Source organism: Gopherus evgoodei, chromosome 5 (assembly GCF_007399415.2).
Source record: "Gopherus evgoodei ecotype Sinaloan lineage chromosome 5, rGopEvg1_v1.p, whole genome shotgun sequence".
NCBI classification, from domain to species: domain Eukaryota; kingdom Metazoa; phylum Chordata; order Testudines; family Testudinidae; genus Gopherus; species Gopherus evgoodei.
The window spans coordinates 112,031,707-112,046,440 of NC_044326.1; the positions used below are offsets into that span (position 1 = coordinate 112,031,707).

The 14,734-nt window shown below is 40.3% G+C and overlaps 1 protein-coding gene across 1 annotated transcript in view; it reads right to left on the reverse strand.

Annotated features, from left to right (window-relative positions):
• Positions 1–512: 512 nt before the first annotated feature.
• Positions 513–14,734, reverse strand: part of INTS12 (integrator complex subunit 12) — a 30,586-nt gene continuing 16,364 nt past the window's right edge. The window contains exons 5-7 of the mRNA XM_030564502.1: positions 7,149–7,308; positions 4,168–4,320; positions 513–1,189 (exon numbers count right to left, since the gene is read on the reverse strand). Of these exons, the coding sequence (XP_030420362.1) occupies positions 605–1,189; positions 4,168–4,320; positions 7,149–7,308 (898 nt within the window). The 3' untranslated portion in view covers positions 513–604. The remainder of the gene's footprint in view (positions 1,190–4,167; positions 4,321–7,148; positions 7,309–14,734) is intronic.

A 14,734-nucleotide genomic window follows, 5' to 3' on the forward strand; every position in this document is an offset into this window, starting at 1 on the left:
AAATATGAACAAACGTTTCTTGAAACTTGAGAAAGGGGACATGTTTAGTTTGCTAGATCTGAAGCATACAGTATATTTACAGTCTGCTGTACATGGAGAAAATACACAGATTTACATTCTTAAGCATATTACAGAACAGGGGTTAGCAACCTTTCAGAAGTGGTGTGCTGAGTCTTCATTTATTCACCCTGATTTAAGGTTTTGCATGCCAGTAATACTTTTTTAACATGTATTTTAACATTTTTTAACATAATTTTAACATTTTTAGAAGGTCTCTTTCTGTAAAAGTTTATAATATATAACCGAACTATTCTAGTATGTAAAGTAAATAAGGTTTTAAAAATGTTTAAGAAGCTTAATTTAAAATTAAATTAAAATGCAGAGCCCCCTGGACTGGTGGCCAGGACCCGAGCAGTGTGAGTGCCACTGAAAATCAGCTTGCGTGGCGCCTTTGGCACACGTACCATAGGTTGCCTATCCCGTTATAGAAAAAAAAGCTAATCTGGAAATTAGCTGCATGGATATTTATTAAATGATTTATGTTATACTTCACATATATTTTTGTTTTGAAGAAACACAGAAACAAGATTAACAGACAGCTCTATTACTTCTTCAGTTTCTTTTGGGCAGCCTTCTTCTTGACCATTTGTAACCTTTTCATAGCATTGAGCTGTGATTCCTGAGAAGTCGGGCCTTTTAGGGACAGTGACTGATTGCCAGAATCTGCACTTGATTTGCTGGTGCTGCTCCCGCTGTTACCTGTTGTGCTACTGCTTCCATTCCCACTATTAACCTGGCTGCTGCTGCTGCCTGGGGCCGTGCTGCTAGGACTAGGAAGACCTACTTTGCTGACATTGTCACTGCTCACTGAACGACTCAGACCTGTTTTCCCCAAGGTCAGAGATGGAAGAGGTTTTAGTTGAACAGGGTTTGTGTTATTGTTACTGGAAGCTATTTTTGACCCGAGCCCTGTTTTAGATGTTGTTAACCCTGACAAACCCACAGGTTTCTGGTTATTAGAGGAGGCTGCAGGTTTTCCGCTGGTACTCTGTGCTGTTGATCCCAGTTTGATGGTTGATGGACTGGTGGAGGAGGTTTTGGCTGCAAAAGCCGCCCATCCAGTAAGGCCACTGGTTGCTGAAGAGGAAACGCTGGTACCGGCTGAGTTCCCCGAAATTGCTGCTGTGGTCTAAAATCAATCAATCCCATATTAGTAATGTTTGAACACACAGCAGGAATGGTTATGATCAGACTTCAGTTTCAGATTCTTTAAACAAAAATATCCATTAGACAATATTCTTATATTTCATCCTGAATCATCTCAGTCAAAAGCAACACAGAGAAAGGAAAGGAGACAGGTGCAGAGCCTTTGTCTTCACTGAAAATGAAGTTAGTATTATCATTTCTTTCCTTTTTTCTAACCAGCGAACCGGACACCATATGGCACAATGATCCTTCACTAAACTCCATAAAAAGACAGTCTATCTGAAGTAATTAAAAAGATCAACACTTGTGAAGTATAAATGAGAAAGGCAGTCCATTAGATTGTGTGTGATTTTGTTACCTGGAGCTGCTTTTTAAGAAGATAACAGATGGTCTATCACATAATCAGACCCCAAGCAATGAAAATAATGCAGATTCCAGAGTTTCTTGATTATTTTATAAAAAACAGGATTTCCCCCCAGCCCTCCTGATTCTTGTCCACCTGTACCTGCCATGCCCCCACCACATACAAACAAACTGTCCACGAAAGTTACTGGATTTATTTCCATTTAGTGTTTCTGTTAATGCACTATAATAAATAATACTCAGCACTTATATAGTGCTCTTCATCTTAAAATAGCTTTAAAACAGTAATTAATCTTCATAACACCTTGTGAATAGTTAGCCTTTGTTTACATTTGAGGAAAACTGATACATGGATATTAAATAATTCACCCAAAGTTACTCAGTGAGTCTGAGTTAAGGCTTAGGGGTTCTCCCCTTCAATCTTCTGCTCAAACCATAGTCCTCCTCCTCCCCACCAGCACATCCATGCAGTTTCTAAATGCTGAGAATTATGACTGAAATTAGGCATTGATCCTGCAATTATTTATGCAAGTAACTTTTCAGATGTATAAAGTTATTCACATGAATATTTGTTTGCATCGTAGGCATCATATTATCCATATGGGCTCCCATACATGGAAAGCAGTTAAACATATGAATAACTTTATGCACATGAATAGTTCTTCTGATTTCAGTATGCTTAGGCTTGGTCTACACCTAATACTTACATCAGCACAACTATGTCAGCCAGGGTGTGAAAAAGCCAACCCCCTACAGAAACAGTTATGCCAATAAAATCCCCCATGTTGATGCAGCTATTCTGACAGAAGAATGATTTTGTTGACATCGTCAACATCATTCGGAGAGGTAATATTCGCACACCAGCAGAAAAACTTCTTCTGTCATTGTGTGCTGCAACTACACTAGCTATGCTGGCATAGCCCCCCATAAGGTAGACATTGTGACATTGGCAGACCAGGTGCCAGCTCATGCCGAGGCCACTGGGCCTCACTGAATGCTGACACATGCCTAGCTGGAAACCAGTCTGGTTTGCCTGTGCGTTAGCATTGTTAAAATAGATATTAGAGTTACAAGAATGTGTTTAGACTTCATGAAATGCTTGTAGGATGCTGCATGATAACATCTGTATCCTATGTTATACGGTAATATATAAGTATTTGCTCTACAACTTTAAAAATGCCTGCTAACACTGTAAACCCCACAGTCAACAGACAAGCATTACCAGGTGTGAAATACTACAAGAGGTGTCATCTCCTCCCCCAAAAAAGAAGGCCTATAGACACCAGTCAAACTATTGTGGAGCATCAGTGAACAAAAGTCTGTATTGATTGCTTCCCCCAACACCCATGAAGTGGGTACCCATACAAGCCCTCATCCCACTGCAGCTTGAACGCTGGGGGAAGGGAATAAAAATCCCTGTTCAAGAGAAATTGTGATCACTATGTTGCTTGAAATTCAGAGAGGGCAAAATTTCTGAGAAAGAGCAAGATCCCCAAGCTGATTGGTTTGGATTAGCCCTAAAGGATACATAGAGCTTGCATATTATAACAGTTACTATTATGTTTTGGTACATTCGTGTGTATATGTTTACCTACTTTAACCTTGTAAATAACTCTTGTTTCTTTTTCTTAGTTAATAAATCTTTAGTTTATTACAGGACTGACTGTCAGCACCGTCTTTGGTAAGAGACCTGAGGTGCAACTGACTTTGGGTAAGTATCTGGTGCTTGGGGACTGGGAGTAACCTGAATATTGTTTTGACTTTTGATGTAAAAGATCATCTATCACAAAGGCAGGCCTGCCTGGGTGACAAGATAGATCAGACTGCCCAAGGGACAGTCTGTGACTCCGTGGTAAGGCTGTTATAGGGTTTGTGGAGTTCCCACTTGTTACGTGGCTGGTGAAATCTAACTATAGAACATACAACCCATTTGAGGTTTTGTGACCTGCTTCTGTCCTGAAGTTGGCACCCACACTCGTGGGCCAATCCAGACAGCTTCACTGACACAGCCTTACAGTTTCACCTGCACTTAAGTGCTTTGCTGGACTGGGGTCATACTTTGTTAGGCTACTCAAACTATTCATTACGCTGTTGCTGCAGCTTCTGGTTTATCTCCTTTTATCTCTTCATGACAATCTTTAACACAGAAAAATAACCCTGAGAAGGAGAAATATGAGACAAGGTATAGAAGAGGAAGGAATCTCACAAATTAGATCTTATAGAAGCAACAGGGATTCTCTAGTCTCATAAGAGAAGTCTTGCAATTGCAAATGTGTGCATGTTACTTAAGAAAGGGTGTGAATTGCTGTCCTTTCTATGAGCGTGAAGATTTCTCACTTTTATAGAAATGCCATTTAAAAAAAAAACCAGAACAATCTACTTTTTTCCCCTCCTTATAAAACAAAAAAGTCAAGAAACTGAAAATTCACTATGTTACAGCACTACTGAATACAGACAAGGGCCTGTATTGGGGTTCTGATTACGTTAAAAAGCAAGACGGGGTTCTGACAAGAGAAAAACCAGCTATACAAAATTTAAGGAAGAACATTTCATATATGCAATAAAATAAAAGCACTTAGAGAGTTTAATGTACAGCACCTTGACTTCTGTCCTCTTGAATGCTAGGAAAGTTGTTGGGGTATCCAGCTTGAGCTTAATTTCAGGTTTCTTTACCAATGGATCTTTCACAGTTGGTGCTACTGAAACTACTGCAGGAGCTGGTTTCTGAGGTGGTTTCTGAGTCTTTTGAGCCTGCATAAATAATAATTAAACTCACATTAGTTATGTTTCTGTACTAACGACAAAGATTTAATCAGAGTGACAATAAAAAACATGAGTATTCTGAGATCATAACATTAGCCATTAGAATACTATCTTAGATGAGACCTGGAAATTAAGCATTGAGAAAACAGATCAGGTGGAAACCCAACTTAGATTTGTAGGGAGGTTTCCAGCTGACAGGTAGGTGGGATCGAGTCCCATACCATGGGAAGAGTCCAGCAACTGACAGGCACACTGGGTGGGACCATATATTTGAGTGTGTAAACAGAGGCGGGAGGAGGAGTCAGTAGTTCGACCTGATGGAGGAGAGTACGGAACTAGTGGATGAAGGGAAAGGGAAGGAAAATATTGGGAAAGATTATGGTTAGAAACTAGCTTCTGGGAAGCAGATAGCAGGGCTCTTTTCAGAGAAAGCAGGTAAGGTGGCAGCATTTTTACTGAGGTCGCAAAAGGAAACTGTAGCCTACAAAGGGAAAGCTGACGTATGGCAGTTTGATAGGGAGGTGAGTGTGACGCGCTGTATCTTGGGGGAACACACTATATAATCTTTATAAAATGATTGTGTGGTATCCAATGCAAAGTTTGTAATATTGGGTGTCTTCAGAAGGCTCATGATGCACTGAGCATGGTTGTTATAGTGATGTTACAGTAACTGTTACAGTAATGTTTTGGTAAGATTATAAGTTACAATTTCATGTATATAGTATACATAATTTCATATATAGGCTGAAAATGTATCCTCATGGCTTAAAGAAAGCCCAGGAAAAAACTCTCCAAGAACAGAGAGGCAGTTCACACCTCATCAGGGCATGTATGGGACATGCAGGAACAAAGGACGCTGGCCTAGAAAACAACAAAAGGAGCTGTTAGACTCTCGAGTGAGTCACTCCCCTTCCTTTGGTCAGTTTGGAACTGAGATGAGGTAATGCTCACCTGACTCTGAAAGGGGGGAGGCAAAGCCAAGAGAGAAGAAAGAACATGACAAAAGGGAGAGACATTTGCCATGCTCTCTCTCTTCCACTTATATCTACACACATCACCACCAAGCGACTGAAGCGCTGATCAAAGTTGAAGAGCAACCAGCCAGACTGTGCTGAGGAGCATCTAAGTTTGTAGGGGCACTGAAAGTGTTAAGATCAGCTTAGAATGCATTTTACTTTTATTTCATTTGACCAAATCTGACTTGTTATGCTTTGACTTATAATCACTTAAATTTATCTTTGTAGTTAATAAATCTGTTTGTTTATTCTATCTGCAGCAGTGTGTTTGGTTTGAAGTGTGTCAGAAACTCCCCTTGGGATAATAAGTCTGGTACATATCAATTTCTTTGTTAAACTGTTGAATTGATATAAACTTGCAGCATTCAGCAGGCATAACTGGACACTGCAAGACAGAGATTCCTAGGGTAGTGTCTGGGACCAGAGATATTGGCTAGTGTCATTCGGTTGCACAGTCCAAGGAGAAGTTCTATGCCAGAGGCTGTGCGTGAACAGCCCAGGAGCGGGGGTTCTCACAGCAGAGCAGAGTAAGGCTGGCTCCCAGAGTCAAGCAGACTACCAGTCCGGATAACACCAGAAGGGAATGTCACAGTGACCGTGAAATATTTATATTGGTGGATGAGTATGGTACTTCAGTGCAATTTACTGAGCACAAGTAAGCAGTCCTGAGTTCAAAGGACTGAAGATAATCAAAGTACTAAAACGACTACTGAAATCAATTAATAACTTTCACTGGCTATAACAAAAACATTTAAAATGAGATTTTCCTAATAGAAAGGTCATTTCAACATGTAACATTTTGCTGGGTTATCACAAAGTAGCTTCAAAATTTAACAAAATTGCTTCTGTATAATGTCTCAGTTTTAAAAGGTCTCAGAATTCAAGATGAATGAGCTAATGATTTATGTTTAGTGCAAATAAAGATGTTTTCTTACTCCTGTGGTAACTTACTTGTATGTTAATTTCAGCTTTTATAAATTGTTTCTAATACCAAAAGACACTTTTTACCAACAAATTTTGACTTCTTATGAAACTCAGAAGTCAACAGCCTGCTTACTAAAGAAATTAGTTAGACGCTATCAGGTTTATTTCTTACTTTGGCTTGCGGATCTCTTCTGTGCTAACCCCAGATGCTTTTGTTTGTTTGTAACCTTTAAGCTGAACCCCCAAGAAAGCTATTTTGGGGACTTGATTTTTGGAATTGCTCTTTTAAAATCTAGCAAAAGCCTAAGTTCCAGATGTATTTTCTTTCTCTTTGTTTTTAATAAAATTTACCTTTTTTAAGAACAGATTCGATTTTTAGTGTCCTAAGAGGTTTGTGCATGTTGTTTGATTAGCTGGTAGCCACAGCTAATTTCCTTTGTTTTCTTTCTCCGCTCTTCCCAGAGGGGTGTGTGTGAGAGAAAGGGCTTGAGGGTACCCCACAGGAAGGAATTCCCAAGTGCTCCTTCCTGGGTTCAAAGGGAGTTTTTTTGCATTTGGGTGGTGGCAGCATTTACCAAGCCAAGGCCAGAGAGAAGCTGTAACCTTGGGAGTGTAATACAAGCCTGGAGTGGCAAATAGTAATTTAATTTTTAAAATCCCTGCGGGTCCGCACTTCCTGCATGTGGAGTGACAGAGTGGGGATTTTAACCCTTTACAGGTAAAGCAAGCAGAAAACAGACACCAAGAGGGATTTTACAGCTAACTGGCCGGCTGGGTGTCCATAAGGGAGCCCCCTTGGCCCTTCAGTTATCACACAGCCCAAATGAATTGCTGTCCCCAAATACTACTCATGTTAGACAAAAAGCTGACTCTTACCATTCTCTTCATCTGTCTGGTACAGCGGGCACAATACCACACGAGGCGAGGATCATTGACTTCTTTGTCTGTCACCTGAGGTTTATGACAATCCTGGTGATAGAGATTATGGCACTCCTGACACTCTACTAACTGATTTCCAGAAGTAACTGTCATTTGCCTGCAGAACAAAAAGTTGAGGACACGTTTCTGACGAAAGCACTTTAAGGTTATAAGAACACAAGAACGGCCGAACCGGGTCAGACCAAAGGTCCACCTAGCCCAGTATCTGTCTACTAACAGTGGCCAATGCCAGATGCCCCAGAGGGAGTGAACCTAACAGGCAATGATGAAGTGATCTTTCTCCTGCCATCCATCTCCATCCTCTGACAAACAGAGGCCAGGGACACCATTCTTTACCCATCCTGGCTAATAGCCATTTATGGACTTCACCACCATGAATTTAACCAGTTCTCTTTTAAACACTGTTGTAGTCTTAGCTTTCACAACCTCCTCAGGTAAGGAGTTCCACAAGTTGACTGTGTGCTGCGTGAGGAAGAACTTCCTTTTATTTGTTTTAAACCTGCTACTTATTAATTTCATTTGGTGACCCCTAGTTCTTGTATTGTGGGAATAAGTAAATAACTTTTCCTTAGCCACTTTCTCCACATCACTCATGATTTTATTTATATACCTCTATCATATTCCCTCTTAGTCTCCTCTTTTCCAAGCTGAAGAGTTCTAGCCTCTTTAATCTTTCCTCATATGGGACCCTCTCCAAACCCCTAATCATTTTAGTGCCCTTTTCTGAACCTTTTCTATTGCTAGAATATCTTTTTTTGAGGTGAGGAGACCACATCTGTACACAGTATTCAAGATGTGGGTGTACCATGGATTTATATAAGGGCAATAATATATTCTCAGTCTTATTCTCTATCCCCTTTTTAATGATTCCTAACATTCTGTTTGCTTTTTTAACTCTGCACACTGCGTGGATATCTTCAGAGAACTATCCACGATGACTCCAAGATCTTTTTCCTGACTCGTTGTAGCTAAATTAGCCTCCATTATCTAGTCATTGTGATCTTTGCAAAGCTTAATATAAAAAATTAGAAATAATCTTATGCTATGGATACACTTTCTATTCTTGGCAAAATGAAAAAGATCCCTTTTCTACTGTATCAGTTCTTCCTAACAACTATCTTACAAACATTTTGTTGCTTTGAAGTAGACTCTAAAGAAAAGCTAAGAATTTTAGATTATTATTATAAACACATCTACAAGTCACCTGTAAAGGAAAAAGTCATTTGGTTTGTTCCCTTACCATGTATAAAGCTCTGAAAAATGTTCTATTAGTATTACTAGTACTATTATCATAGCATCTGAGTGCCTAGGGAACAATATTGTTTAAGATATTGAACTGTATTGTTCAACAACGAATAGAGTTTCAATGACAACCATTCTTATACTCCTGGGGGAATTCTGTGCCACTGTGCCCGTGCAGAATCCATGTGCCATTCAGAATTGCACCCCCCTGTCCACAGAAAATACATTCTGCCAGAAAGGAGTTGCAATTACTCCTTTTGACCACCAAGGGCTGCTGTGGTACAAGAACAGAGAACAGCCACTCCCAGCAGCCCCAGCTGCAGATAGGGAAGAGAAAGAGGCTGCCTTTCTCAAAGCACCCTGCCCATGGGACCAGGTAAGGAGGCACAGAATATGGGGGGATGGACAGCATGTGGCATGTGGCGCTGCTGGGGGGGTGGGTGTCACAGACTGGGGTTCAGAAGGGCTACTGTGGGGGACAGAGTGGGGCAGGGGCTGAGTGGGGGTGCAGGGACACATGGGGAGAGGGAAGTGGCTGAGTGGGGGTGCAAGGACACCTGGGGATGGGGGGTGCAGGGACACATAGGGATGGGAGGTACAGGGACATATGGGGGTAGGGGCAGATGTGCCTGACTGAATGAGAGAAGTTAGAGGTCAGCAGGGCAGAGGCTCCCTAATAATCCTTCCCCCCACCCAAAATCTGTTCCATACTTCTCCCACCCACACTCAGTAACCCTCCAAGTTTATACCCAGGCTCCCTCCCAGCAATTACTTCCCTCTCACTCAGCTCCTCTGTTATCCTTGACTCCCCTGCTTCTGAGCGAGATGGAAAATATGTTTCTGTATTGTAGTTTCAATGAATTATTACTCATATTTATGTATTAATATGCCTAGTAAGAAATATATTTGTCAAAAAACATTTCCTGCATTTTTGTTGTTGTCTGTATTGCTACAGACATAGTTGCTGACAGGCATTTTAAAATAAATTACCAAAATAATTGAAACTGGTGTGATTATACTGTGCTATTTTGACAAATAAAATATGCAGATTTTTAAAATAAAATATTGTGTGTGGAATTTAATTTTTTTTGGCACCGAATTCCCCCAGGACTAATTCTTTCAGTTAAAGGATTAAAAAAAAAAATTGGATGCAAGTAGTACACTATTTTGTGGAACTTTTAGTTACCATCCTTCGTTCCCCATCACAGACAGACATTAGAAACATAAGATAATGCCAACATCATGGAGAGATGGAACAGAAAGGAGTGGCTATGAGTTCTGCTTTGAAACAAATATGTAAGCTGGTGATGAGGACTTAGTTTTGTGTGGGCCTCTGCTGAAAAGAATCACATTATGTAAGGGACAAATTAGTGACGTACACAAGACTGGAAGTATGTCTGCGGTCAAACTGCATTTTCCTAATGATTTCTTCTTTCAGATGACAAATCAGGCTATTTAATTGCTAAGCCGCTTTTGCTCATCTCCCTAAGGAGCAGGTACCTAGGTAACCATGGAAACTCTATTTGTGGATGGGTGGGGAAAGGTAATACCTTTTTTCTTTATATAACAAGGAAATGAAATCAGAAGAGGTTGTTGATATAGCTGTAAGAACAATTTCTGAAAAATATCTATTTTTTTTTTACTAGGCTATCTAAAAAACAAAGGAGGAAATGTTTCAGAAATTTTGGAGCACATTATTTATACTCAGGATATTTCAGAAGCCATTTGATTCTTGAAAAATAGATTGGGTCAGAACAAAGCGTCTCTCTTTCAACTGCACGTGACAAGGGAACAGACTAAATCTCCATATTTTAAAACTCTAAAGGACAATTTTGGATGGATTACAAAAAAATAAACTTTTCATGCCAAGAAAAGTCAAAGTCTGACTTACTTTAAGCTAGTCTTTAAATCAAGAGAAGCCTGAATGGTTTTGTATCTTTTAAAAATGGAGACAACATTAATTTATTCATTACAGTTTAGAAGGCTATTCTTGAAAAGAGAATGCGGATTCTTCCTAAATGCTCTCTCCTTGACAGGACTTCAATGTCACCTGCAAATCACACACAACATTTTCCTTTGTAATATTTTTGCTTTTGATTCTTTAAGGTCCCCAACTAGTGACTTGTGTTTTTTCCTTAAACATCTGTAGGCGGAAGGCAGGGCCAGGCATTAGAGCTGGAGGAGGAAGGGGGACAAACTTTTTGGCCCGAGGGCCACATCTGGGTATGGAAATTGTATGGCCGGCCATGAATGCTCACGAAATTGGGTGCTGGGTGCAGGAGGGTGTGAGGGCTCTGGCTGGGGGTGCGGACTCTAGGGTGCGGCTGTGGATGAGGAGTTAGGGGTGTTGAAGGGCCGGATGTGGCTCCTGGGCCATAGTTTGCCCACCTCTGCATTAGAGGGAGGAGATTTTTTACCTCCCTCCCTCCCAGACTGACATAAAAAAACAAAAAAACCCAGAAAATAAAATAAAATTGGGGTCACTCTAGAACTGCTACTTGCACTCTAATTTGCAAAGCTGCACTCAGATCCCACTCTACAATAGTGTGAAAAGTGAATAAGCAGTCTCACTGTTAGTGCACATTTCAGGGAGTTAGAACACTTCCATTCTAATGCTGGCTCTGCAGTGACATGCTAGGTGACACTGAGCAAGTCACTTCATCTCTCTGCAGTTCAGATTCCCTATGTGTAAAATGGCAATAACGCAGATAGCAGTACAGATAAACTGGCAAATGACTGTCTTTTTGTTCTGTGTTTGTACACTGCCTCACACAACAGGATCCTTGCCAGGATTGGAGTTCCTCAGTGCTACTGCAATGCAAATAAGTTATAATAATATTTGGACTCTCCTTTTCTTCTTATTGCAGTTTACCTAAGTGTTTCACATTTGGATATGAAGTTTTCATTAGCAGTTAGTTAAATATTACAAGTTTCACTTTCAAAACACTATACATATTTGCTTTACTTTATAGAAGAATTCAACACCTTATTGTTAAAATGTTCTGTTTAACATTGACACTTTTTTTTAGATTTTTAAAAGAGTCTAAACCATATTTGTTTACAGTATTCAGTATTTCTGCTCAGATAAACAAAAAAGCACCATTGTTGAAGCGGGAGTTAATAGTGGAAATCCCAGCCCTAGCAACTGAAGCCTCACTCAGTAAGCCTTAATTACAAGGACAGGTAAATAAAACATTTGACAGAGTAAGAATGCTTCTTACATAGCTGTAATAAATCTAATAAACAGCATCTTAGATCCTGTCTTAAAGTGTGGTTGGGATGTCGTGCACAGGCCTGTATTCTAAGTTGCTCCAGGTAACAAAAGTTTAACTCTGACTATTAAATATAATTTTTATAAAAGGTAAGCAAAAGTTGAAGATAGAAAGACTGGTCCAAACTGTATTTTAGTTAGAAGAACTGGGATAAAGTTGTAACAAATATGGCAGCGTCCTGCAATTTTCTTAAACTGAATTCAGTAAGATTTTTCAAGTATCTTTGGAGTCCATTGTACTAAATGTAAAGTTTAAGTGTTAAGTATATTTCTTGGGAAATACCTAGAGGAAAGTTAATGTAAATTCCCCATTTCTAGTTATGTAAAAAAACTGATTTTTGAAGTTATGCCCTGAGCAGAGGGCTTCTCTCTGCCAATTATCTGTGCCCAGAGACTGGTGACCAAAGGCTGAGGCTATGGCTACTCTACAGAGCTTGCAACTATGCCACAGTAGCACTGCTAGTGCAGTAGCTCTATGCCAACAGGAAAGACCTCTCCTGCTGACATAGCACTGTCCACACTGGTGCTTAGGTCAGTGTAACTTATATTGCTCAGAGGGGTGGCTTATTCACACCCCTGAGTGACATAATTTATATCAACATAAGGTGAGGTGTGTACGTAGCCTGAGCTGTATAAAGAAACAGCTAAAATAGCCAGACTTTGTTCTGGTTCTGAATCTGAGACAGTTATAGACTTGTAACTATGGTGAAACCCAGCTGTGGTTTTGAAGACTGACACCACTGCCTGAGGCTGGATTTGGGGGTGACTTCTAGTTAGCTCTTTAGCATGCATGTGGTTTCTTTTATTGTTTTTAATGTTTTTTCTGTAATGCTTTCACCTTAAGAATAAGGTGCTTGCTTTGAAAGAGCTGTGTGGTAACTTGTAATCGCTGGCAATTACACTGGGCATAGCCTTCGCAGAGAGAGTTAAGTGGAGCTGGTGGCCTTTTAGGTAGTCTGGCTTGCTGAGGATATCACAGGGTAAATAAGGGAACTCCAGTCTCTGCCGAAGAGAGAGTCATAGTTTCTAGGACTGGAAGGGACCTCGAGAGGTCATCGGGTCCAGTCCCCTGCCCTCATGGCAGGACCAAATATGTCTAGATCATCCCTGATAGACATTTATCTAATCTACTCTTAAATATCTCCAGAGATGGACATTCCACAACCTCCCTAGGCAATTTATTCCAGTGTTTAACCATCCTGACAGTTAGGAACTTTTTCCTAATGTCCAACCTAAACCTCCCTTGCTGCAGTTTAAGCCCATTGCTTCTTGTTCTATCCTTGTTTCTCCCTCCTCCTTATGACACCCTTTTAGATACCTGAAAGCTGCTATCATGTCCCCTCTCAGTCTTCTCTTTTCCAAACTAAACAAATCCAATTCTTTCAGCCTTCCTTCATAGGTCATGTTCTCTAGACCTTTAATCATTCTTGTTGCTCTTCTCTGGACCCTCTCCAATTTCTCCACATCTTTCTTGAAATGCAGTGCCCAGAACTGGACACAATACTCCAGCTGAGGCCTAACCAGCACAGAGTAGAGCGGAAGAATGACTTCTCATGTCTTGCTCACAACACACCTGTTAATGCCTCCCAGAATCATGTTTGCTTTTTTTGCAACAGCATCACACTCATATTTAGCTTGTGGTCCACTATAACCCCTAAATCCCTTTCTTCCATACTCCTTCCTAGACAGTCTCTTCCATTCTGTATGTGTGAAACTGATTGTTCCTTCCTAAGTGGAGCACTTTGCATTTGTCTTCATTAAACTTCATCTTGTTTACCTCAGTCCATTTCTCCAATTTGTCCAGATCATTTTGAATTATGACCCTATCCTCCAAAGCAGTTGCAATCCTGCTCAGTTTAGTATCATCTGCAAACTTAATAAGCATACTTTCTATGCCAATATCTAAGACGCTGATGAAGATATTGAACAGAGCTAGTCCCAAAACAGATCTCTGCGGAACCCCACTTGTTATGCCTTTCCAGTAGGATTAGGAACCATTAATAACTACTCTCTGAGAACGGTTATCCAGCCAGTTATGCACCCACCTTATAGTAGCCCCAACTAAGCTGTATTTACCTAGTTTATCGATAAGAATATCATGCGAGACCGTATCAAATGCCTTACTAAAGTCTAAGTATACCACATCTGCCGCTTCTCCCTTATCCACAAGGCTCGTTATCCTATCAAAGAAAGCTATCAGATTGGTTTGACATGATTTGTTCTTTACAAATCCATGCTGGCTATTCCCTATCATCTTACCACCTTCCAAGTGTTTGCAGATGATTTCCTTAATTATGTGCTCGATTATCTTCCATGGCACAGAAGTTAAACTAACTGGTCTGTAGTTTCCTGGGTTGTTTTTATTTCCCTTTTTATAGATGGTCACTATATTTGCCCTTTTCCAGTCTTCTGGAATCTCTCCTGTCTCCCGTGATTTTCCAAAGATAATAGCTAGAGGCTCAGATACCTCCTCTATTAGCTCCTTGTGTATTCTAGGATGCATTTCACCAGGCCCTGGTGACTTGCAGGCATCTAACTTTTCTAAGTGATTTTTAACTTGCTCTTTTCTTATTTTATCTTCTAAACCTACCCCCTTCCCATTAGCATTCACTATGTTGGGCATTCCTTCAGACTTCTGGGCGAAGACCGAAACAAAGAAGTCATAAAGCACCTCTGCCATTTCCAAGTTTCCTGTTACTGTTTCTCCCTCCTCACTGCGCAGTGGGCCTACCCTGTCCTTGGTCTTCCTCTTGCTTTTAATGTATTGATTAAAAAGTCTTCTTGTTTCCCTTTATTCCTGTAGCTAGTTTGAGCTCATTTTGTACCTTTGCCTTTCTAATCTTGCCCCTGAATTCCTGTGTTGTTTGCCTATATTCATTCTTTGTAATTTGTCCTAGTTTCCATTTTTTTATGTGACTCCTTTATATTTTTTAGATCATGCAAGATCTCGTGGTTAAGCCAAGGTGGTCTTTTGCCACATTTTCTATCTTTCCTACCCAGTGGAAACATG